The sequence below is a fragment of the Lutjanus erythropterus genome, chromosome 2 (assembly GCF_056507025.1).
Source record: "Lutjanus erythropterus isolate fLutEry1 chromosome 2, fLutEry1.hap2, whole genome shotgun sequence".
In the NCBI taxonomy this organism is placed as follows: domain Eukaryota; kingdom Metazoa; phylum Chordata; class Actinopteri; order Lutjaniformes; family Lutjanidae; genus Lutjanus; species Lutjanus erythropterus.
In genome coordinates, this window is record NC_139318.1 from 30648350 (window position 1) to 30674481 (window position 26132).

Sequence of the window (26132 nt, forward strand, 5' to 3'; positions counted from 1 at the left end):
AGTGTATTAATAATACAGCAGTTTACATATCATTTATACATTTTTATTAGACTCCAATTTTAGACAGAAAGAATGATAACTAATGTCACAATATATACTAATGTCTTGTTCTCAAGATTGATATAAATATGTAAAAAGCAGTGTTTTTGTTTGTTTGCTTGTGCAGTATAAAGATACTGCAGTATAGCAGGGTATTAAAAAAAAAAGGATGGCATGATTTTCAATGCCGTCAAGAGTACAGACACTCAGACTCCACCCAAATCTAGTTTATTTGTTGAAGAAACAGGAGTTCCTGCGTCCTCCCACTTCAAAAATACAAATAAAAACCACTTAGTTAATTTTCATAAATCAGAAAATGCAAAGTGTGCTACCAATACATTGCGTGGCAATAGACGCAACAATTACAGTGTCTGCTCTGTAGAAGCAGCAGAGTCACACCAGAGTAGCAGGCGTCAGATTTCACTTAGTAAGGACAGTTGACCACCAAGATGATGGCAGAGGACTTGGTGTGAAAAACAAAAGTGCCTATTTATCAGTTTTTTCACATTTAAAACCAATGCTAATAGGCCACCTGATTATGTTAATGAGACAATCTGTAAACTGCTTTGTCTGATGAAGGTGGCAGCAGCTGGAGGCAACATCTCTAATCTACATACACACCACAAGAGTGAGGTTACCACATCGAAGGCTCAAAGTAAGCACTCTACAGATACTGTGCATCACTGACAAATATCTTTTCTTGTAAAATATCCGGTGTGATCAATAACACAAGGGTTGTCAAGAGATGATTAACCGGTAGTAAAATTTCCCTAAACCAAATATACTTGTGATGTAAAGTAACCAAAAGCTTGCCAGAAAAGCTTCAGTACATCACAGAATATAAGAGATGAAATTTTCTTGGATGTAAGATTCCTCCTTGAGCATTGAGTTTGTGCTGACAGCTAAATCATTCATGATACACTGTTTTTGTACTTATCATTCAAATAAAGATGTCTCTGCCCCTGTGTATGGGGACTTTGTCCTTGTAGAAGAAGAGACACCTGCCAGTTAAGACATTTTTCAACACCTCTTCCTTTATTTCCAGTTATTTTGTCCAACATATGGGATGAGCGGGTATAAATCCTGCCTGGAAATGTGCTCCATCAGGTTTCAGTGCAGTCTGTATCCTTTATTCACTCAGGCGTTTCATTTATTTCACCTCACATCATTTTTTTCCCCTGCTCCATTCTGTACCTTCTCTTTGCTCCACAATCAACCACTGAACTGGGATATTGGGAATTTGATTTGCTTTCTTTTTTTCTGCATAGAACAACAACCAGCTCGTAACATACACAGCTGCACGTCCTCCTATGAGGAACTGTCACAGTGAATTTTCTCAACTTATTAAGTTAAGTTTTACTGCTCTAAGTAGAGAACATTCAGAATGTACTCAACACTCATTATCATAACCATCATCCATCATCATTGTGTTGGTTTGCTGTTTATGAACTACATTTATTGCAACCTGAACTTTTATTTCAACATTTTTCAAAGTAGAGTGGGGGAGTAAACACATAATGGGAAAAAAAACACTAACTGAAGGAACCAACTTCACACTTACAGCAGTATTACAAGGGCCTGTCATATGAGCTTCAATGCCAGTAAGCAGCAACTGTCAACTATAACGGAGAGCTGACAAACAGTTTTGTATACCCCCTGTGTGGTTGCTCTTAAGATCTGACAGGAATGAAAAGTAACTTAACTCCATTGTTCATTAACTTTCATGTCATTTTGGAGGAATTATTTCTCCTGCAGCTCAACAAAGGACAGTTGTACCTTTGCAACTACAGGCTGAAGTATTTGCATTTAAAGTTAGACTGAAATTGAATGTTTTCGTTGTGTAACAGAATATGCAGTCGGGGTTTAGTTACAAGAGGAATTTAAATAAAATCCTTGAAATCTGACTTGATCACTCAAACGTGGGTGTTGCTTAGCGAAACCAGTGTGACATGCATCTGTGAAGCCGGAGACAACGGCTCATCAACTCTTCCCTCACAAATCCAAAGAGAGACATCATACTATTATATTTTAGTACAGTTAGATAAATATATGAAACTGATCCTTAGTTCAAAAAGAGTCATTAAATATTTTCTTTTTAAGTTTTACATGAAGGAAAATGTATTCACAGGATCACCAATCAAGAGACAAATAAACAATTAACATAAAATATAACATTTTTTCATTATGTCTTTAATTATTTTAGTTTGAAGTGTTTTGTGCACTTACTTGTCCAGGAGAGTGTATTCGCTCTCAGACTTAAACAGAGCTCCAAGCCTGGCCTCCATCATGATGTAGGTCTTGTCTGTGGCGTTATCTGAGAGATGAACAGAAAAACACATCAAGGTTTTCACACTTTGCTAGCAGCCCTGTGTATGGAATGAACAGAGACCAACATTAGCACCAGCCACCTGGTAAATTCTGGTAAAATATGCCACTGCCGGTAGATTTGCTTCACTCACCGTCAAAAAAAACAATGGTGATCTATGGAGTGGCTGGTAAAATTCACTCACAATTTGGCCAGTGGAACAAAAGAAATAATTTCAGGCCCTGTAAATAAATCTACACTTCTACATTAACCCGAGGCTCCTCATATTGAATCCTGTACTGCTGCTTTATGGTTTATAAGACACTTTGAAACAAGAGCACATCTCATTTCAGGCCACATAAAATATTTCTAATGCTTAATAAAATAATGCTTTTAATGTTTTATAGCAAATTCTGGATGTACTGCAAATCTCTGAAATGTGTGAATTCAAATCCCTGTTCAGATGTGTAAAACTACTGACCTAACCTTTAATTTGAGGACCAGTTATGTTTGATTTCATTTCATATCATTTTAGTTTTTTATTGTCATCATGTATTTAACTTTTATATTAGTTCTTTAATGATTTTTTTACCATTTAGACACATAAAAAGTAACAATAATGCTATTGTACTGCGTTATTTGTGTATTCATTGCTCTATAAATCATAAAAAAGGCTCAAGTAGACTAAAAGCAACTACCAAGATATAACAAGCATTTAGACACAGAACATCCACAGATGTGAGGCCAAAGAAACACTCAGGGGAAAGTCTGGCAGAATAAAATTATACTATTTGCTGAATAGCAAAAAGGGAAAGCTACAGTGGCAGCCAAAGGACGCAGACACTGTGTTGTACTGTCTGACAATCAACAGAAGGGCAAAAACAATAGAGAAAATTATCCATCTGCAACACTTATGACAGTTTAAAAAGGTAAATACGAAGCAAGTCTTCATCACATGACTATGGCACAGCTGAAAATTGCCAAAAAAAACAATGAGAGCTGCCCCTGAAACCCGATAAATCAAATCACCAGTCAGAGACTCGCCCCCAGTCAACTGAGATTCTTCAAGTCGAGCAGTCAATCTTCTTTTTTTGTCAGTCAGTGTGCATAACAGCAACAGGATCAAACAGATAGAAGCTTAATAAATGCACAGGGAGAACATTTCAATGCAGAATTACAAATAAGGGAAATCTTAAATATAATTTTTCTATTAGTTGGTGCTCTTGCTAAAAAAAAAATCCATGTGACAGCATGCACTGACAAGAGAAGGTGAACGCGTTTGGGATCTCGTTTTATTGCTGCAAACAGATTCTCAAAATCACCACAAAACTGTAATGGAAGCAGAGAAGGGCGACAGAAACTGTGGGGAACTTGATACTGGACAGCAGCTGTCAGCAGCCCAGGAGGAGTGACAATCTGTGGTGCGCTGAGAGTTTATACCTAAACTATGAGCAGGAGGATGCACACTTTTATCTTCTCTGACTGTGTGGAAATCTGATGTTTACACATCACAGATGATGAAGAAAGGCACTAAAATGGGAGGTAGACTAAAACATGAAACATGTTTAGTCATGTAGCCTGGAGTTTAATGTGGTGCATAACTGAGGAAAAAAGAAGGGAACATACGGTCAAATCTTCATGTTGAACAGCCAAATCAACTGACACGACTCTGAGTCGGATACAGCTCGAAAAACAATGTTTTGTGCATAGAAATGTTCTTACTCTGCACACAAAATACGTGCACACTCAGAATCAACACTGGATTCATGACATGTGCACACCAGCCAGAGATGGTGCATGTTAGTGAATAAGAATCCTTCTGCCTGTTATGTATAATCTGCCTAGTGCTACACAGTGCCACCTGAGATACTGACTCTGTGGCTCAGGCAAAAAAACAAAAAAAACCAACGGGGTTTTAACATTAAAATTGGTGCAAAAAAAGAGGCAGTCCAGCAGAAAAATAAGGAATCAGGTGAAGAACAAGGACCACCTGAACATTCATAAGTAGGATAATACCACAAAATCAGAGTGAAAGTGGTGACATCCACCAAGGATTTTCATCCACAGGTAATTCATGCAAGAAAATATTGATGAATCCTGGATTTGCACATAAAAGATTCATAGGCATGTTTTAAGCACACGTTTGTGTGTAATAAGCACTGTGGATGAGGCCCACTGTGTTTGTATTCCCCCTATTCTTGTTTTCAAATTTCAAACCTCACAGGAAGAAAGAAACTGATCGATATGATGTGAAATGATTTTGTTTGGGGGGGGGCACTCCAGTCATTTTTAAAAGTCAGTCATCTCAATAGCTCCTCCAGAATGATTTATGTTTATTGACCTGAATTTCATGTATGATAAACAGCAGCTCATCTAGCATGGTTCACTCCAGGTATCTAACAGCAGTGCTCAAGGCAAGTCTCCTAAACCTCAATGTCAAGTCCTGCTTAATAATAATACAGTTAGCCATAAAGTCAAGGTCAGTGGAGGACCCCCTCACGAGGCTACAGTACAACCATTCAACCAGCAACAGAGCTTACTGAAAAGTTGCCGCCTCATGTAGGATAACTACGTGACATTTTAGGAAAGTGAAACCTTCTGGAAAACCTCCCAAATGGGGATTGTAGGAAAGATAAGGGGGGGGGGGGGGGTTAAGAACAGCAGGGACAACAGTTGTGAGGAGGGCAAAAACCAAATGGCCTGAGACAGTGGGACACAAAAAGAGAGAGAAGGGGGCAGCATCAATAAAAGATGTTTCTTCTCCCTCAGTGGAATGACAAATGACTGCACAGCTCAGACCTGCTGCTGCAGCTGACAGCCCTCAACTCACACAGCGACAAAGGCAGCGAGGGAAGAGAGATGGACGCAAAATGAGACAGGCTGACAGAAAATAAGAACAACGAAGGACAAAAACAGGTGGATGTGGAGGCAAAGAGAGCGATAAGAAAATGAGGGGGAACAAAAATTTGGATGAAGATGGAGCGAGAGAGGGGACGAGAGATAAAAAGAGAAGAAGAAGAAAAAAAAAAAAAAGAAGAAGAAGAAAAAAATTCATTGGTATTCCAAGGCGGTCTCCCATGCAGCACAGCACAAGCAGTGCAGTTGGCAGGACGGACTGTGCTTCAACAGTGCCCCCTGCAGGATCAAACAGGCTACGACAGGCTGGCATGAATCTAGGTCATCCTTTTAAAAACCCACCAGTTCCTCTCACAGGGAACCAAAAAGCTACAGCAGGAGGGTAACAGAAAAACACTAGCCGCCTCTCTGGAGTATTTTATATATTTGAACAAGGACAACACTTTTTTTAAGTGACCCGATTTGAGGTTCATCCACTTTTCCCAGGTCTGAACCACACACAATCGTACCTGACATACACACGCAAATTACTGTGATGGGCCCTTCGACATGGAAGACATTTTGATGCATCACAGTGGCAAAAGCACAGGTGTTAATAATAAAATAAATGAGGCTGAATTCCATTTAGCTGCTTCAGTTTCACAGTCCCGGTACAGTGCATGCTGCCGCACTGTCACGGCTTAAACTGAGACACTTAATGAAGTCTCCAATTAATGTCATTAATATAACCTGTGCTTTTCCTATGATTAAAAGTCAATGTGTCTAATGCCATTTAATAAAGATATAATCGAAAATCTGTCAGTTTCCTTGATGAATATGTATACAATCAGCAGAGAAATGACACATATTGGGCTTGCCTACATTCATATCTGCCCACTAAGCTGACTGAAAACGGAGTGTAACGAATTGACAATTCAGTCTGAAATCAGGCTCAAACTGGGCTGCAACCGAGTATTCTCATAATGGGTTATCTTGTCATGAACATTTTAGTATGTAACAGGCAAAAATAAAGAATCAGAATGTCAAGTTTTCAGAGCCCAAAGTGGAAAGAAAAAAACTCAAACATTCCTGATTTACAGTGATTCTAAATTGAGAAAAGCAGCAGCTGATATCAAACACTTTCTGAGTCAAGCGCCTACATCCCACAATCCTTGCTTCCCTTCACTGGTTACCTGTAATTTTTAGAAATGATTTTAAGATTTTACTGCTCATTTACTACTAGCCTTGAACGGATTGTGCTCACTGCACTGATTGAGCCTGATCGATGCTTAAGATCCTCTGGCAGGGCTTTTCTAATGGTTCCAAAATCTTAACTTGTCATTAAAGGTGATCAGGTCCCTCAGCTCTGGAACTCCTTTGAAACCCGCTGTCCTCTCATACATCACTTCTTAAAACTCATTTTTATGTTATGGCTCTTTCTTATCTGATGGTTTACTTGAATGTGTTCATTGTGCACAAACTATTTGGTTGCACAAACCTGACTGGTCAGTTTCAGTACACAAAATTATCACTCTGCAGGTCTGGGGTTCCCCTCTTGACACAAGAGCCAAGACAACAGTCACCTTGTCACAGTCTCTCATTTTACAACTAAACAATAACTAAAATATGTTTCTGGCAACATTTTAAGCAAGAAATACACAATGTAGCAGCAGAATCTTGATCCATATTTGATCAGCACCATCTAGTTTGACAGCTTTGAGTTTTATGATCATTGTGTGCTCAGATGACACTCGCCCCTCCAACTTTGAGCATATGAAATATGCTTTATTAAATTTAATTTCTATTTTGACTGCGTTTTAACACTTTCTATATGAATAAATTCCTATCATCATCATCATCATCATCATCATCTTCAGTGAGTATCAAAATTATCACCCAACTATTTTCTGTACATCAGCTACTTAGTTAATTATTTAATCTCTAATATACACTCAGTTGCCAGTTTATTAGGCACACCTTGATAAAAATTATTGTAATCCAGTACAACTGCTTCAGAATGAAATTTGGTTGTTCTCTTGTGTTTATTTTTTCCAGTTAGATTTGCCTTTAAAAACACATTCGGATCGTGCCGTTAAGAAGTCATCACTCGTAACTGCAAAAACGCTTCTTAGTTCAACCTGAATATATGTATTATTAGAAAAGTTACTACACAATTTCATTTTATGGTTGTTTGTTTAAATCTGACAGGGCCTTTCTGCTTGGGAGAATCTACATGCAGTTGGACGACAGATAATGTTTTTAATGTTTTTAATAAGTCTACGTGAATATCAGCTATGCCTTAGCACCAAGTTATAGCTTGTGAATGTGAAGTGTCTGGTTAGTTGTAGATAAAAACTAAGTTCCACTCACAGAGAGTCTCTTGTCTTATTTCATCAGCTAGCACATAGCTAAAGGCTAGAAAGTCCACCAACACATTATGCTACAGACATCTCCTCCTCTGGGTGCAAACTGCCAAGGCAGCACTCCTCCTCTGTTAATTTGTTCTTGTTTGTTCTTTCTGAATAAAAACACCCATCAGCTAATACTGTGGTCCAGAACGCTAAACCCATGAGGGAAACAAGATTTTCAGTCAGAAAACTTGGGCCTTAGGCTGTAGCATTTAAACAACACGTTCGACAAAACTACCAGCCCTGGTAATTCAAGTAATCCACAACACAAACATGTCTGTGGGCAGGATATGTGAGTAGATGTTTCCTTTTTTCCCCCCACAATGACTTGAAGAAAGTGCAGACAATGGCAGCAAAATAATGGTGTTTCTTGACAATAATCTAAAATTATCCTGACAAAACAGGATAACACTGAGACCAGCTTCTATTTGGACAAAACATTTCAGACAAACGAGTTCTGCAGAGGAGCATTCAGTCCCAGTCAGCACATCAGTGGTTGTTTTTATTGACATCGGTGAGCAAACCCTGACTTTCAAGAACCAAAGCTGTGTAATTCCACTGCACAAACCAATTATAAGCAGGTTTTGAGTATGCAGTGTGTTCTTTACAGTAGGAAAGTGACCAAATCAATGTACTCAAAAACACTCAATATGCATAGTTAAAAATAATGTTGATCTTTGAGGGTGCTGTTGATTTGTTGCACAAACGAAATGGCGGAGCTACTCGCAGCTGGACAAACTAATTATGCATAGAGGTGAAACAGCTCTATGGAACACATCAGAAAACAACAAATAACTAGTAAATGTTTGAAAACATTTTATTCTTTTAGTTTAGTTAGCAGTAGCATCATAAAGTCACAGGTTGATTGATATCTAAAGACACAAGTATTATATAATATCCTGCAAAATAAAAATGCTAAATGGGGTCGCCAACTCTATGTGTGGGCAACACTTGTGAAGTATGCTGATTTATTTTACACTCCTTAAACCTGTATGTTAAACTGATTAGTATATACTGTATTAGAGCTGGCCAGAATACCACTTTTGGGTCTTCAAAGCTTAAGTTTTTTATTATTATCTGTGAATATCACACAGCTTTGACAAGTAGGATCGGCGGGATGAGCCATCATTCTTCCTTCAAATTTGTCATTATTTTTTTATATACTTTGCTACAGTATTATAGCTATCAATCTAATAAGAGACAAGGACAAGAGGGGAGTCATTAGCCACTTTCTATTTCACCTGCATCTCTAAAGCAAACTTGATGACGAGCTTTATGCAGCTGCAAGCACAAATGGAGGGTCAAGTTCACACTCGTCTACTGTTCACTGAGCTCACATCACGTGCACACGCCAGGTTTTTATGTGCAAGGTTTCTGAAACTAATTGCTCTGTTTGCCTCTTTTTCAGTGAAGCTGATGCAAAAAACAACAGCATTTGGACACTGATGGCAGTAGAAGCACGAAAGTATTCAGGTCAGCCCTATAATGTATACAGTGTAACTAGTGTGTAGAATGGAAGCTTCGTCTCTCACCTTTGACCTTGACATACAGGAACTCCGGGTTAACACAGAGGGCCAGGTTGCTTGGCAGTGTCCAGGGTGTGGTCGTCCAGGCGATCAAAGCCACTTCCTCATTGTCAACCAATGGAAAGTTGACAATCACCGATGGGTCCTGAACATCCTGGAGACAAAAATTAAAAAGACAAAAGTGATTTCAACATTTACATTTAAACAGTGCATGGTGCTACTAGTGCTGTTTGAGGCCAGTTGAGGGGTGAGACAGCTGTGATTTGTGCCAACCTTGTAGTTCTGGTGGGACTCAAAGTTGGACAGGGGGGTGTTGCAGGCAGTGGAGAAAGGCATGACTTTGACACCTCTGTAAACCAGACCTTTGTCGTACAGCTGTTTGAACACCCACCTGAATGAAGAGAAGAAAAAAAAAAACATAAAGAAGAGACCAACCGCACTTGAGAGAATAAACTAGAGACATAAACTAAGTCTGGTTTGTATTGTATTGTATGCATATATTGCTCTATATTGTGTTTTACTTTAAGTTGATTATTGTTATGCATTGCCATCTGTGTTCTGCTGTGACATAAATGCCTGGCTCAAAACTTATTTTCCTTCAAAACTATAAATAAGTTAAAGAATTTATTAAATCAAAAGAAATCTGATAAAAATGTTTTTGTGCTATTAGTATATCACATATTGCTACATTTTATTCCTCGTATATAAGTAATATGCAAATTATGTATCTTAAAGACAACACTGATGGCAAATTTGACATTCATACCAGACAGTCTCCATGAACCATGGGTAGAGAGTCTTGTAGTCGTTGTTGAAGTCAATCCACCTTCCCATCCGCTTCACTGAGATCTAGAAAAAAAAACAGACCAAAAAAAAAAAAAATTAGCCAAAAGAGCATAATAATCATATACCAAAATTCTGCAGGGCAACTCCTCATAAAGTATTATTTTTGGGTAACTCGTTATTAAGAATCAGGAATAGGAATGGGTACCGAAGCCCAGGCCCCAGGGGTAAATTATCTAAGACCTTAGTATTGATAAGTTCCAACTTTAGAAGTTACGCTGTCATTATTGGAAAATAATAAGAAATTTATTTATCTCACCAGCTCCATTTATAATTTGCAGTAAGATTAAGACATTATTCTATGATGCAGTCTCGGTGCCAGCGCTCTCTCCTACTCTGTCTGTCTCTCACACACACACACCCTGCTCTTAATGACAGTGACAGACAAAATTAAACACTCAGTCTTCTGGTTACACTTGACTCAAGTCGATGCTGACAGTGCACGTTGCCACAACTGCCTCAAGTCTTTTGCACAGTAGGGCGGTTGCTTGAGCAATCTGTCAAAACATCTAGTGAAAGTGCATCATGTACAGCTGGAGAAATAAAATATGCACTTATACTGCAAGGAACACTATTACCTATAAGCCAGGAGAGGTTATGACTTTCGTCAGAGAGAGGAACATGTTGATCTTTCTCCAAAAAAAAAAACTGCTGAGAACTGTTAAACCAGGGGTCTGCAACCTTTACTCTCAAAAGAACCACTAATGGCAAAAAAAGAAAGAAAAGTCTGTATGGCACTGCAACTATTGTATTTTCTATTTTGGTTGGGGACTTTCCTTTTTTGACTTTGGCATCCATAGCTAAGCTAGGCTGACTCCAGACCAGCTGCCAGCAAAATTTAGGAGAAAAGACATTGAGCTGTAGACATAAGCTACGATGGACAATTTAGGTGAAGAAATATTAGAACATTTTTTATTTAGTGTAAGGTTACACATTTTTACAGTGGGAGAATATAAGAATCACTTAAGGCCTACAACAAAGATGAAATTGAGATGTTAAAAAATAACTGTTATTAATTTCTATATAATTTTTTGTTAAAGCCACGGGGAGCCACTAGAAAGGGCCAAAAGAGACGCATGCAACACAACTACCTGTAAGTCCCGCCAGTGTTGTTCTATGTGAGTATTTTCTTTTGCAGCAAATAGTATTATTTATTTTACATTTAAATTTTCACCTTATAGTCTGTAATTATTAAAAAAAAATGCTGTTGCAGTTGCTACTCAAAATGTTACTTTATAGACAGTACAGTATACACGACATACCAATGTAAAGAAAATAAAGAGAAGTGCATTCTGTTTTTAATTCGTGCAATTTTTTCTCCTAAATAAACAAATAAAAACAACCAATAAGTTACAGCTAAGTATCAGATTGATGGGCTGCATTGTTAAGAGTAGACATGCTGTTGGAATCTCAATGATTCCCATCCCTGCTCAGGAATGACAAACCAAATATCAAACATTCACATTTCACATAAAAAAAACATATACATTATATTACAAATGTGAGATACATCTATGATCTCACCTCACTATGTTTTAGAGCAAGTTAATTTTACTGTAACCAAACTGGTCTCACAAGTATGCTAATTAAGTTCTCTCACATGATGAAATTATTCTCTCCTGTACGCTCACCTCCCACTCATTGGAGTATCGCATGACAATGTTTCTGCACTGCTTGTTGTACTCGGCGATGCCCATCTTTGCCACATCTTCAGGCCCTTTGATTCCCAAAGTCTTATCAATCTCATACTCCTACGGAAACACACAGAACATGAGACAAATAAGTAACTTACAGGTTAATCTGTAAATATATACTGAACTTTCAGTTACATTTTAACAGTATAGTCAGGAAGACAGATTCTCACCACAGGCAGGCCATGACAGTCCCAGCCAAAGCGCCGGTCCACATGGAAGCCGCTCTGGTGGGCAAAGCGAGTAACAATGTCCTTGATGGTGCCAGCAAGGATGTGCCCATAATGGGGGAGACCCGTGGCAAAAGGAGGGCCATCATAGAAGGTGTACCTGGATAGGAAATGAGCAGACAAATATTTTGAAAGGTCTGCTCATCTGACTTCAAATTTTCTCACTGATATAAAAAGAAAGTTGTATATGATCAGATAAGACAAGAAGACAATGAGGAAACACCGTCTTCTCAACCAAGCATGCAAGATAACAGAAACACAATATTAACACTGCTCCGTTATTTGAGTATATTCATGGTTGCTTCATACAAAACATTATTTTTACTGGGTTGTGCACCTGAACAACAGTAAGAGCATGGAAGAACCTTCACATTCACCCATGTGCTGATATCTGGTCAGTAATTTGTTTGTGTTTATCATATGAAGTTCAGGCTCTTCCTTTTTGTTGACATTGTTCACAGGAATTGGGTTGATTCTTGGTAAATTTTAGTATCATTTAACAAATGCCCTGTTAAATATCTTTTAGTCAGTGTTGTTGTTATGACCAAAGTTCCTCTTTACTGTGGCAATTTTGCTTTGTTTAGCAAATTTCATCATGACATTTAATCTGCTGTTGGCTAAAAAGGAAAAATAAAATAATTTTCAAAGGTAAAACTCTGTAGTCTCAACCTAAATAAGATATATAGTGTCAACGCATTAAACTGAGCAATGTAGAGTCGCACAATGCCATGATACTCAATAACTATTTCCATACCACTGCAAATGGAAAAAATGTCTTAGGCACACAAAATAGGATACTTTGTTTTTAATTAACATCCTGCACACACAGTGCTGGTACAGAAAAAGTCACAAAACACTCTGGTTTTGCTATGCTGCAAGCCAAATTTCAGGCAGGACATTAAAGACCTAAAAATAGATTTCTTTATTGTATCATTTCAAGCATGTGGTATCAAAAAAGTAGTTGGGTATTGATACTTTTGACAAACTTAGTCCTAGTCTTCACAAAGGATCTCACAAAGATCAAGTATACATCAAGTATAAAAGTATACGATAATGTCAAACAACAACTGGTTAGCCAGGAAATGCAACTTTTTCACTTGGCAGTGCAACAACTGGAATGACACAATAACTAAACCACAGCCAGCATTAAAAGATTCAACAAGATGACTATGTTGCTGCTCTAAACCACTAATTAAGTATTCACAAGTCATCATCAAAATATAACACTACACATTTCCTTAACAAATATTTTAACATTACTTATATTTTAAAGACTAGTTTCACGAGTAGGTTAAAAGGAGTCATGTTAATGTGACAGTGTCAATTAAGTTTTCCAATTTCACACTTAATCACAAAACAAATTCATATCATGCAAAAGACAAATTCATTTCAGCTGTCCTGCGTGAAAATGTCATTTAACAAAATTTCAAACTAATGTTTCAACAGTTTGTCACAGGAATGTGTTTTGTTTAGTAAACTGATGAAAAATAAACCAGAACCAGTTGGATTTACCTGGGCCTGTTCTTGGACTGTTTGAGACACTCCTGGAAGCAGTCCTTCTCATTCCAGATCTTCAGGATCTTCTCCTCCTCAACGGGGAAGTTGATGGACTCAGGGACTGGCTCCACCATGGTGTCTGCCAAAAAACACACACACAACACAAATGGTGTAACTCAATAGACTTGTGTAGCAGGAAGACAAGGACATAAATCAAAGTATGCAAGTCACAAAGATCACATGATGTACTTTTTATTTTTCCACATTTATGGCTATGATATCAGTAAAATATATATTACTGGCCCCATTGCAAGCCTAATTTAATATGACTTTCTTGCTCAGTCAATATCTCCCTCCACAAATCCTTTGGATCTTATTAATAGCCAACCTGTCAAAATATGTCAGTCCTCATGTCACTTCTTCTTCTTCTAGTTTGTCAACAGAACATGAAGTTCCTTTTCAACATTTATGTGCTAAAAACAAACCTATCTAAAATATTATTTCCACGCTGTGTATGCAACCGCAGAAACTTTGTCCAAACTCGTTAATTACAGCCAAAAAGTCACTTTTCCACAGCAGTTAACTGTTACTTCACAAGAATGACGCCTCCTTGTTGTTAGCTAGCAGGCTAAGTTAGCCGGTCAATGCTTCAGTTAGTTAGCTTGCAGCTAAACGGACTACAAAGTTTGTTAAAGGCGACATTTAAACGCTCACAATTACTATCAGATATACAGTGAAGTGCGCCTACAATCAAATCTTTCAGTTGCGATAAGTGAGTTTGAATGAAAATACTCACATGTTGTCTGGCCCCGCCGGCTGACCAGAGAGACAAGAAATGATGCAAGCTGGAGTCAGCGTGAGCGGAAGTGACGACTTCACGCGCACCAATTTGTTGCATCAAAATAAAATGCAGGTATTTAAATCTGTATGACTCAACAAAATAAAAGACAGGAAAAGATTATATAAATATACACAAATATATCCCAGAAAGTGTATGATTTGTAGATTTATATAATGTTCTTCAGAGCAAATTCGAGGAACTCGAGGATTTCCATTTGATACAACTTCATACTTCTACTTAAATGCATCTCAGAGGCAAATATTGAACTTTTTACTCCACTACATTTGTCTGACAGCTTTGGTTACTTTTTACTTTTCAGATTACAACTTTTCAAACCCTTCCTGTGTAGCGAGAACCATATGTCTTAATGAGTTGGAAAATGCTTTGTCACAAAGCTGGACACAGGGCCGGTTTTTTGACACTATGAAAAGTTTTTTTTTTTTTCCATGACAGCGACACAACAAACACATAATGAGTTTATAGAATATTATGCATTGTTGTAGATTAAATCACCAAACATGATATTAAATTAGCTTAACATAAAACTTCTACAGCAGTAAAATGCAACATACACTTTAAAACACCATAGTATAACACTAACAGGGACAATTTTACTGCACAATGAGTACTTTTAAGATTTGATTCTTTCGGTTAATTTTGCTGATGATGTTTTAATACTTTTACTGACCAATATGTTAGTTCTTGAATGTATAAGCATTACTTGTCCTGAAATATTTTCAGTGTGGTATTAGTATCTTTACTTGAGTAAAAGATCTTAATACCTTTTCGACCACTGGTACATTTACAGACCAGAGCCATTAGATGTTATCTGTTTGTTGCAGCAGACAGTTCCATCACAGAGATGTTGTTGTTTACTTTTGTGATCTCCCAGACCAAAATATAAGTTTCTGATATTATTTGGATATATCATACACACAAATCAATCATACTGTGAAAACAATAAAAAAATTTCTGAAACACACTGAAATTGTGCTGCCAAACTTTATTTATCTTTATAGTATTAAATTTCATATTTTTATTTTAATGTGTTAATATACTTTTATGTTTTTATGTTCATTGTCGTTTTGCAGTATTTTGGTTGTATTGATCTTAATCTGATATAAAAGTCCTCAAGCTGACATTTTTTTCAAGAAGAAAATATAAATAAGGCTGGAGTGGGCTTTCAATTTAAATATACAGATGTATACATATGTTGCTTAAAATCTGTGCTTGTTCATTTATGTTTTTTGCAATGTTTTGCTTAATTTGGAACATTATTTGTGTAATATTTATTTTTATCTTCAATTGTGCTCACTAACTACAACTGCAAAAATATATTAGGTGAAGCTTGTTTTTTCCAAGGCTACAGACAAAAGACAATACACTTTCTTTTTTTTTTTCAATGATAAATGTTGTTCTCTTCCATGGGTTGTCTATCTTTGACCAGAGCTGTTTGCAAACACCGTACATTATGTATAAATGTGTAGGAATTACATAGTAATTCAATCATAAATGTGAAGGAAAGAGTAGTTTTTATGCAGCAATTTCCCAAAAATTAATGAGGCAAATGTAATCAAACCATGCAGTGATTTAAATATTCATTGAGTGGTAATCATCTGTGTACATAGGTCCCAAAATCTACTCAGTACTACTGAAATTACTACACAAATCACTACTAGTTCACTGCACATAAACAGGAATCTAGTAGTGGACCAGTAGATTTTGTGTAGATATTTTGTAATAGTGATGAGCAGTGATTCAGTTGTTTTTTTTTTTTTTTCATGAGGGTGAGGACCAAAGAGCTGAAAAAAAAGACTGAAGGCTACGATTTGTCACACATGGCCACCATCAAATACTGACAGAAAAGTCCTGTAACACTGATGAGGAAGGTCAACACTTCCTGTGGGACCAAAGGTGGAGCGTGACACCACTAGATCTGTAGTTGAAATACATAACTGAATTTAATATCTAGCAAGTAATTCAAAAAACCGAACACAATCACGTTTAAAAAAAAAACATGTTAGTGAGTCCCGACATTGGGGTGTTAGACCACACAGGAGGACAGAGCAGTCCAGGCTTCTAGTTAAGTCTAAATCGATCAATCATTTTTAGAGAAAGGTGGAAAATTAGCTCACATCTTTAAAAGTTTGAGAATAACAGCACTTCACAACTTTCTTACATCAATACGGGTCAGATCAGATTTTTTTGCTTTTATACAGTACTAACCAAGTCTGACAGACTGAGTTCTAAACCCTGCAGTAGGCCTGTTATCCAACTTTATAACTGAGATTTAATTGACTCTACATAGCCAATTAAATCTCAATTTAACTATAATCAATTAAAAGTTGAGCTCACTTTTTTAAGAGATCAAAGAAACATCAAAACTTACTTCAATCATTTCTTTGAACAAAAAAACATTTAAAAGTTTCCTTTTATCTTTGACAGAAAAATGTAGGGGAAATACAGGGAGAAGGAGGTTGATATGCAAAAATCCTTGGCCAGAACCAAAAGGCCACTGCAGTTACAGTTTGAGTCCTAACCATTCAGCAGCTTGTCAAACTTTAAATTTTTAATCCTCATTCAAAAAACCCCATCAAGAGAAATGGTCCACATGATCAGTCTGAGGAAGTTACAAAAGGAGGAAAAACTCAGATGTTGGTTTGTTAACAAAGCATAGCTTTATTGTGATGGTGGAAACGTGGAACGCTGACAGACATGGAGGCGACCGGCTGGCTGCTTATTTCTCTTGAGCTGCCTTCCGTGCTGCCTTCAGTCCCTTCTTGTTGTGCTTCTTGGCAAAGCGCATGTTCCTCAGGAACTTGGGATCCACCTGCACCAAAGAAAGAAACGCTGAAGTGAGCAGGTGAGACATAAGTATCAAGACAGTGCACAATTCCAAGAGCTATTTCTTAAGCAAAATAATCAAAAAATTCAACAAAATAAAACAAAAGACACAAGGGCTCCAGCTGGAAAACGGCAAAGTAAACATGCACTCTGAATTGGAGTAGTGTAGTTAGATATTTAGGTTTCTGGTTTACAGAGAAAAACACTGAATGGAGAGTAGCAGTACCTGGCATATACAAATCAGAAATGTGTGGTTACTGCCACAGGTGAACTGAAGTAACCAGTAACCAAGGTACAACATGCTATGAGTCTACCTCAAGTCAATTCATTCTAAAACTGGTTTCAACAGTAACAACTTTGATAAAAGTAGCATTTTTAATTACCAGACACAGTGAAATTAAGAATGCAATAAAGTTTGCATGAAAAGAAAATCAGAACGTGATCAAAATCAGTTCTGCCTCTACATAACAATACATTTCACTGGTTATCTTCAGCTTAACTTAGTTTCATACTGGTGGAAACAAGGCCTCAGTATGAGCTGAATAAAACTGATTTTAACAAAGTCAACATCCAGACATTCAAGACAACATCCAGCTGCAACTGCTAATCCTGTCCACCAGTTACATTCTGAAAAATGAGCCAATTCTCAGTACAATGAACAGAAACCAACAAGAGGACCAACGATGCTTTCGGTGTTCTTAACTGTGGCTCTTGTCAAATTTTCAGATGTCTATGTAAGAAGAAACTCTCCACACTTTCAAAAATTAGTAGAGCTGCACAGAGTGTCATTTGTCAGATTGTATGAAAGTACTGGGGTTTTCAAATTATAACTATAAATGACCATTAAATTTTATAACACCATCACCCTAAACTTGAATAAACTCATTTAGATAAAATGAGTTATTAGTTTTGACTAAATCGGTTTCATTAAAGTTTTAAGAATTTGGTACAGCCATAAAAACTTTACATCATGTGGGTCAGTTCAGATCAGTCTTGCCATTTGTCTCCTAAACCAGTGGTTCCCAACCTTTTTTCTAAGGAGCCCCCCTACTTGAATCTATGTTGGGAACCAATGTTTTAAACCATTAAAGCTGTAATATATGAAAAGAAGGATCTCACTCTCACTCAGTGAATTTACCTACATTTTAGTAACAGCCAACTGCAATAATCGGATTTCATATAAATACTGTTTATGAAATCCCCTATTTCTGCGACTGAGGGCAGACTTACAGATTCAAAGATGCAAATGGTTTCTGTTTGCTTTATTCCTCTGACAGTAAACTGAATATCTTTGGTTTACGGACAAAACAAGACGTTTGATGACACCATCATCTTTTGATCTTAGTAAGCAATATTATCTGACATTTTACAGACCAAACAAGTAATGATTAATCCAAAAAATAATCAGATTAATGAATGATGAAAATAACCATTAGCTGCAACCCTAAACTTTTTTTTTTTTAAAGACAAACTGGCACAGAACGGCATCTGCAAGCCTTGGGTTCCACAACTCAACTAAGGACAAATGTGTGCTCAAACCCTGTCCTCAGTGCACCATCAGTCCAAATGCTCCAATATATTAACTCAATTTTATGTCACCAAAATACATAAAAAGCTGAAGCAAAAATAAGAACAAGATCAAAATAAGATCAGTTTAATAAAACGTCTCACTACTGACCTATGATGTACACACTTAGTTTATAGTAACGATTTGCCTCTTAGCACAGCTAACTTCTCCAAGTCACCTGCAGCCTATTGCACGAACTATGTATGTCAAGCTTATCTAACTAACACACTCTAACCAAGTCATGATTTATGAAATACTTTGTGCACATGAAACATACTGCAACTGTGTACATACCCCTTTCAGTGACTCGTAGCGCTGAGATCTGGGCTTCTTGATGCCATTTCTATGGTGTTTACGAGCTGTTCAGACAAGGAGAGAAACAATTAATACACAAGTTGGTCCATTCAGTCCTTAAGTACATCTCAATACATAGTTTAGTGAACATGCATACCAAGTTCAAAGCTAACATTACTCTGACTCTGTCATAGCTAAATAACTTCGCTCCATAATAAGTGACTGAACTACAATTGTAGTTAGTCGCTGCAATCGTACTTACACTGGTTGTGAGTTGTGTGGTTCTTGGACTTGGCCATTTCGACACTGGTTAATCTACAGGAAAGAATAAAAACAGTATTAGACTCCACTATCTCTGTTCTTTACATCCATTTGCATGTTAGCATGCTAGTTAACGTTTGAGTGGCTAGCGGGCAGACAGACAAAGTTTTCACAACATGAACAGATATGTTCAATAAACGCGATGCAACTACAATAATGAAGAGCCGCTCTAAATACAAGCATCAGATCAGACATAATAAAAAAGTAAATAAAGTAATCAGGTTTGCGGTATATGAGGAATACACTGCCTGTTTCCCAGCAGGAAGCTAATGCTAACGGGAAGAGTTAGCAATTTTCAGACATAATTTTCAAATTTTCACAAGGACCAGATCTAAAACATATTGCGGTGGAAAGATGCTCAGTAAAGTGCTTAATCTAAACCAGTTGATGTTTTTGTGCGGGGATGTAAAATACACGCAGATTGATTAAGATTTTAAAAGTCCACCTCGGTGGGAAAACTGAGTACCTGCCACACGAACAGACGACAACCGGAAGAGAAAGAAAATCGAACTCGGCAGCGTAGAAGAAGAGTCGAGTCAAGAGAGGAGGTCAGTGAGAAAACACCGCTCCGTTTGTGACACTGCCGCCTGCTGGTGGTGTCTGATACGAAAGGTTACAGCCCACAGCCGGCCACAGGATGTCACCCTCTGCTCATACGACAGCCTTACACTGATGATGAAATCCAGGAACACATGTTCTGTTTTTCTTGGTTCCTTCGTTAGAACTCAAAGTGTGGAAATAAGGTGACTTCATATGTCTGGAAGGCACATTTACCTTTCTTTCTTCTCCACCAAATTATGTTTATTTTCTCTTTCTAGTTTTTGTACTATTTTCGTTTATGTTCTTTTCTGGACAGGTGGAGAGGAATTTAGAATCAGAATCAGAAACTGTTTTATTGCCAAGTAAGTTTTCACTTGGTGTGCATGTTGGTGCACAACAACAAACATAGTACTTAAAATATAAATAGATATAGAATAGATATTTTAAAAAAGATATGATATAATATATAAGATTAAGGCATAAAATGTTAAAATGTCATAAAAAAACAGAACATACAATAAACACACACAGAGAGACACACACACACACACACACACACACACACACACACACACACACACACACACACACACACAAAGTAAAGCAGTAGAAACAATATTTACAAGTACTTGCTCTTTATGCTTCTCTCTCTATATTTTTTTATTTAATGTTTATTGTTGCACCAGAATCACCAAGTCAAATATCTTGTATGTGTACTTGGCAATAAACATGAGTCTTTGCAGCTTTTACATTTATTTCTTGTTACTTTGCAGATAAGATTGTTTATGAAAACATAAAACTTTATAAAATATAATGCACTTTTACAGATGAAACCAATCATATTTGGCCTCTGACCCCTTACAAAAAGTGTCTTCACGGGGCTCCTTGTTGTATTTTGGATATCTATGAGCAGTTCTGTCAAAGAGGCATTTCCCCTCAGATGCTTTTCTTAAAATAACACAAAGAGGTCAAACTACAATTTCACAAAAAAAAAAAAAAAAAACATCAAAAAGCCTACAAAATTAATACTTTTTTGTTTGTTTTTTTGTTCTTTTAACAAACTGGACCACCTAACTGCATGCAGAATTGCAGCTACAACAATAAAATGATACAGATGCATCAGTCTTAACAATCTAATAAAGTGATTTATAATTGTCAGTCACAGGGACCATTTTCCCTCAGAACAATACTTTTATTTTTTGTACTTGCAGTATGTTTTGCTAATACTTCTGCATGCTTACTTTGGTAGGATTTGAGGGCAGAACTTTTACTCCAACAACTTGTTTTTAAATTGATGTAATGGCACTTTTAATTTAGGAAATTAGCAAAAGAAAATCTTCCACTACTGTGTTTCTTTCTTTTCTTTGAGTCAGCTCTATTTTACTTTTTTTAAAGGCTTGAAGCCAGAAGATTAAAAAAAAAAAACAACCCAAACTAAGAAGGTCTTCTTTTCATACGTACAAAAACAAACTACAACCCTATCAAAATATTGGTCATTATTTACCTGTTATCTTTCTTTCATTCTGCCTCCTCAAAGACCAAACCATGATCTGTTTGATGAGTATACTGTATTATCAGCAGCCAGTTATTATCAGCTGAATAAGGTCTGCAGCTATGGGCCTTTATAAGCCTAAAAGGGTTTCATATTGTGTCCGATTACATAAATTACTCCTGTTAATATCTCACCAGCTGTGTAATGTCACCCTCTTCACTTCAAGTGATTACATGTTGTTCAGAAATCAATTATCACACTGTGTTGATTTGTGGGGGAAAAAAAATTATTGGCCTTTGATTGCGACCAAGCTTAAATTTCTCAAGAGCCCCATGTACAAGTGAAAGCTGCTTGTGGGAGCCAGTGTTAGTGCTTAAATCCAAGATGATCGCTCGTGGAGCGTCTCTGAGCCAGGAACTGTTGACCCGTCTCATTTTCATGACCATTTATGCAAGAAAAGGAAAAATGATAATAAAAAGTTGCATAAGAATGATAAAAAAATCTCACATCTCACCACATAGAACACCATGGCTCTAATGATGGCAATGTCCGTCTCTCGGTTGGTCGCCACTTTAGTCCAGACTGATGCATCATAAACATTAACATACACTTGATGGATTGCCATCATTTATTTACGTATTCTGTTTTTTTTTAACAGATTTTCATGGTTCCTCATGACATGATGTATCCTCATGACATTTTGTTCCACTCCTCCATGACATTCACATTTGTAATTTTGAGTTAAATGTCTCAAGAACTGATTTTTCCAAAACTTCAAGTGGCGCTCACTGCAGAGCCAAAGGTGCACAGCTTGATCTCTTCCAGCTAACCGAGCTACAGTTAGCTGTAGTTAACTACTTTAGCAGCCTGCTGTTTAATGTGCCGCATCTGAGCTGTCGAGCCAGCGAACTGACATTAGCAGGGCTCTTTTGTTCCATGAACGTTTGGTGACTTGTTCAACGTGATAAAAAGCGTGAGGCTTAAGAAGGAAAGCTAATGTGGGTTGTTCAAAGTCCGCGGCTCTCGCTGCTGTCTGGCTCAGCCTGATTGTCTGTTCTGCCCACGGTAAACGCAGACGTTACAGCTCTATGCAAAATTTGATTGGTTCTCCACCTACGCAGATGGAGACCTAACAGTGTTCTGACACATTAATGCAAAACTAAAGGAATCCATCATGAAACCAAGAAATATAACATATAAATGTCTCCTTTTTTGTCTCACTGGTGAACACAAGACAAGTGATTTACAGAGTGGATACGCATGTATTTAGCAGACAAAAAGTCTTTAACTTCAGTTGGACAGAAACGTTGCACTCTCTAAACATCAGCATGTTAGCATTGTGATTGTGAGTGAATGTTAGCATTTAGCACAAAGCATCGCTGTGTTTAAGTACAACCTCACAGGACCGCTAAAATGGCTCTCAGTGTTAATGACTTATTTTCTCATGATATTGACTTTGAGTCTCATTGATTTAACTTCATATCTCATATTATCAACTTAGTGGCTCAAAAGTTTTGATTTGGAGAGAGAAAAGAAGTATATCACATATGTGCAAGGCTATCAGAAATAGTTTCAAAGAAAAAGGTAACACCTGCACACTGACAACATTTTGATTTTAGGATTTTGCCTTTTGTCCCTCTATTATGAAATATTTTTGTGTGTATGTCATGTATGAGATGATGAATTTAAGGTCTTCATACAGTAATATATTTTGAAGTTGACTTTTGTATTAATGTGAGTCTGCATATTTTTTTTCTGTGCATTTATTCCGTGTCATTTATTGAACTGTTTTTAATCAGGCTGTGAGGTTTGACTGGTAGGAAGGGAGGGGTTTCCGCTGTGCCAACACACTGACCTGATGACAATCAGCAAGCATGCAGGTCTTATCCTTTTCCTCTCATTATTTGGATTCACCGTGAGTATTTTCCTTATATTTAATCGCTATTTTCCCTTTTCCTTCATGCATTTCCAGGTTACTTTATAAAACGTCAATGCTTGGACTCTGAAATCTTGGGGGAAATTGTATGTACGTTAAAGATATGTTTGTTTTTTTCTAAAGTGCATTACACTACTATACACAGCAATTTAGGAAAAATGGAGATAAGAGGTGTAAAAGTAAAAATATGTAAACAAAATATACAACAACAGTACAAAAGTGATCCACATAATAGGGTATAAACAACAACAACAACAATGCTGAAGTTGGAAGTCAGTGGTGGAAAATCACAGTTCAGATTAGTTGTCAAAAACCTGAATGAAGTCTGGTGGAGATGATTTCCCTCTGATACACTTGTCAAAGACGCTGATTAAGTGCCAGTCACGATGCTTTTCATGGACCAACAGCTTTTTTTTTATTGTCTTTTCGACTGAGGCCACAACAACACTGGAACAACAACCAGCAGTGTGAGATGATGGACAGATTGTAAAGCAGCCAACATTTATAGACAGATCCACAGAGATTACAGAGCTGCTGCTGCTGCTCGCCCTCCCCGCTGTTGTGATGGATGTGAGAGGATGCACGGCCATGTGACTGAGCCTCCATCTCTCTCTCACACACACAGTCAGACGCAAACGCACACTTGATCACACACCCACAGAGCCAAAAGATCTTTCTAAACATGGCCCCAACTTCTCGCCTTCCTCTCCTTTCTTTTCCTTTAATCTCTTGTCTCGTTCTCGGCTGAGGTTGGGTGATTCCCTGCTCAAGCAGAAGAAATCATGCAGCAGCAGCAGCAGCATCCTATATTTAGACCCCTGTTTGATCATACGAGCCTCTCCGCTCCACTCTGCAGCACTCGCCTCTGCTCAGTCAATTACAGATTTGGGTATGTGTGTGTGTTTTTTTTTTTGTTTTTTTTTTCATACATTCTCCTTGATCTGATAGTGGTCAGGAGAGGACTGCTTTTTCATTTCCTGTGAGATTTTTCACACGTGGTAGTTTTGGTGGTGTGGGAGTGTGAGTTTATGCGGCAGAACAAACACATCTCGGTGAATATTTTCTCGGTGATATCTGTGAAAGAGCTTTATTAATGAAGCAAGATCATTTCACTCAAATTCTCAATTACTGTAGCTCGCCCATAACAAGTGACAGTGTTAGAAAATTGCTCAAACAAGCAGAATTTGATGAAGGAAAATTGCTTTTGAGTGTTGAATGGGCTCATTGTTGCCCCTTGTGGTCGATGGGGGACAAACCTCAACTGTACCAGTGAGCACCAACCAACAATGACTCCTGGTTAAAAAAAAATGTTGATATTTGGTCTGAATGTCTGAGACTTCTCCTCAACCTGCTCAAGTGTGGTTACAACAACAACATGTCATAAAACACAAATGAATTTCTGTACTGAGACTGATAATTTGTTCTATTGGAGGTTGAGAGTAACTTGACACGTCAGACGATTTGTTCCACAGAACCATCTGGGAAGTCAGCCTTCTGTTTGGAAAAGGGCAGGCACGTTCAAAAAACACCTGGTGACTGGATGAACCACCTGTCTATCACGTCTAACGCAGGCTAACTTCAACCGCACAGCTCAAACTCTTGCCAAAGTTGGTTGGGAGAAGAGCAAAAACATATTTTCCATGGAGAAAAGCCTTCAGTGTCGTCCTCTGCTCTTCTTCCAGTGAAGAAATGTTCTCTATAATCTATAAATCTATATGAAGACGTAATTTCAATGGCATCTAGCGCTTCTTGCTGTAGCGCAAGTAATGAGGTGCTTAAGTTACAACTTTGACTACTCCAAAGGTATATGCACTGGGATGTAGTGTAAACAGTGATAAAGATACTTAAAAGAACAAGAAGTTGACGTAGTAATGAGGCCATCGCAGCTTGGCACATCACAATGAGGCAAAGACAATTAGAAGACTTACTTTGACCAGTGACACATTAGGCTTTATGTGTTTTTAAAACAGCATTTTGTTTTTTTTGCTTTTACAAGAGGAAGAAAAAAATAAGATGGTGGCTGGTTGGTTTAGCAAATGCACATCTGCTTAACCACCTCTGTTAACAAGCAGTACCCAGCCATGTCCATGAGCTTTTCTATAAAACTGTCTCCTGCACGGTCAGCTTCGTTTCACACAGCATTTGAGCCGTCCCCACACTTCGTCCATTTACATGCAACAACTAAACAGATGACACTAACCGAATAAGTCATGATATTAAAGCAACATTATGTAAGATCTGGTATTTTTGTGACTTGGCGCCTTCAGGCAGAGCAGAGCAGTTGGAGGATATCAAAGGGAAAACCAGAAAATATTTTCTCCATAAAATATGATCCAGTTTTACCAAAGAAATCAGTGACATAGCTGGTTAGCGCTGTGAAGTGTTATGCACTTGTTTTGACCCAGCAACCCAGCAAGTTACATAGTGCAAGAAACAGGCGAACGTGGCGCAGAGCGGGAATGACAGAGGCACCATTCACCCTATCACAGCACAGTATAACATCAAAGTGACGAAGAATTTTACACTAAGTAATAGTCTACAACTTAGCCTCATTCTTTTAGTTAACCAGATAAAACAGGCAAGAACAGTTATTTCAGGTCCAAGAAAAAGTTCACCTTTAATGCCACAGTTTATTGTTTTTCCACTTTTGTAAATGTGCTGTGTGTTAATAACTACACTTTAGAAGTGCTGGTAGATTCTGTTACCTTTGGACAGAAAGAGGCTAGTTATTCCCTCCTGTTTGTAGTGTTTGCGCTAAGCTAAGCTAACGGCCTGCAGACAGACATACATCAAAGTGGCATCAGTATTTTCATCTACCTCTGAGCAAGAAAGTGACAGATCGTATTTCCCAAAAGAAGCCTGAAAAGTTACCAAAACAAACAGCAAAGTTGTTAAGTCGGAAATAATTAAAACACATAATATT

At 37.6% G+C, this 26132-nt stretch overlaps 2 protein-coding genes across 2 annotated transcripts in view; both read right to left on the reverse strand.

Moving 5' to 3' along the window:
- iars1 (isoleucyl-tRNA synthetase 1) overlaps positions 1-14225 on the reverse strand; it is a 77549-nt gene extending 63324 nt beyond the window's left edge. Inside the window, exons 1-8 of the mRNA XM_084736908.1 lie at positions 14171-14225; positions 13390-13513; positions 11821-11977; positions 11588-11707; positions 9880-9962; positions 9387-9504; positions 9120-9267; positions 2266-2353 (exon numbers count right to left, since the gene is read on the reverse strand). Coding sequence (XP_084593034.1) covers positions 2266-2353; positions 9120-9267; positions 9387-9504; positions 9880-9962; positions 11588-11707; positions 11821-11977; positions 13390-13508 — 833 coding nt within the window. The 5' untranslated portion in view covers positions 13509-13513; positions 14171-14225. The remainder of the gene's footprint in view (positions 1-2265; positions 2354-9119; positions 9268-9386; positions 9505-9879; positions 9963-11587; positions 11708-11820; positions 11978-13389; positions 13514-14170) is intronic.
- Positions 14226-16870: 2645 nt separating this feature from the next.
- rpl29 (ribosomal protein L29) lies at positions 16871-19751 on the reverse strand. Its single transcript, XM_084745301.1, has 4 exons — positions 19708-19751; positions 19183-19235; positions 18921-18985; positions 16871-17045 (listed from the first exon to the last, which is right to left on the reverse strand). The coding sequence occupies exons 2-4, from the start codon at positions 19217-19219 to the stop codon at positions 16953-16955; spliced, it is 195 nt and encodes a 64-aa protein (XP_084601427.1). The 5' UTR covers positions 19220-19235; positions 19708-19751; the 3' UTR covers positions 16871-16952.
- Between the last annotated feature and the right edge of the window lie 6381 nt (positions 19752-26132).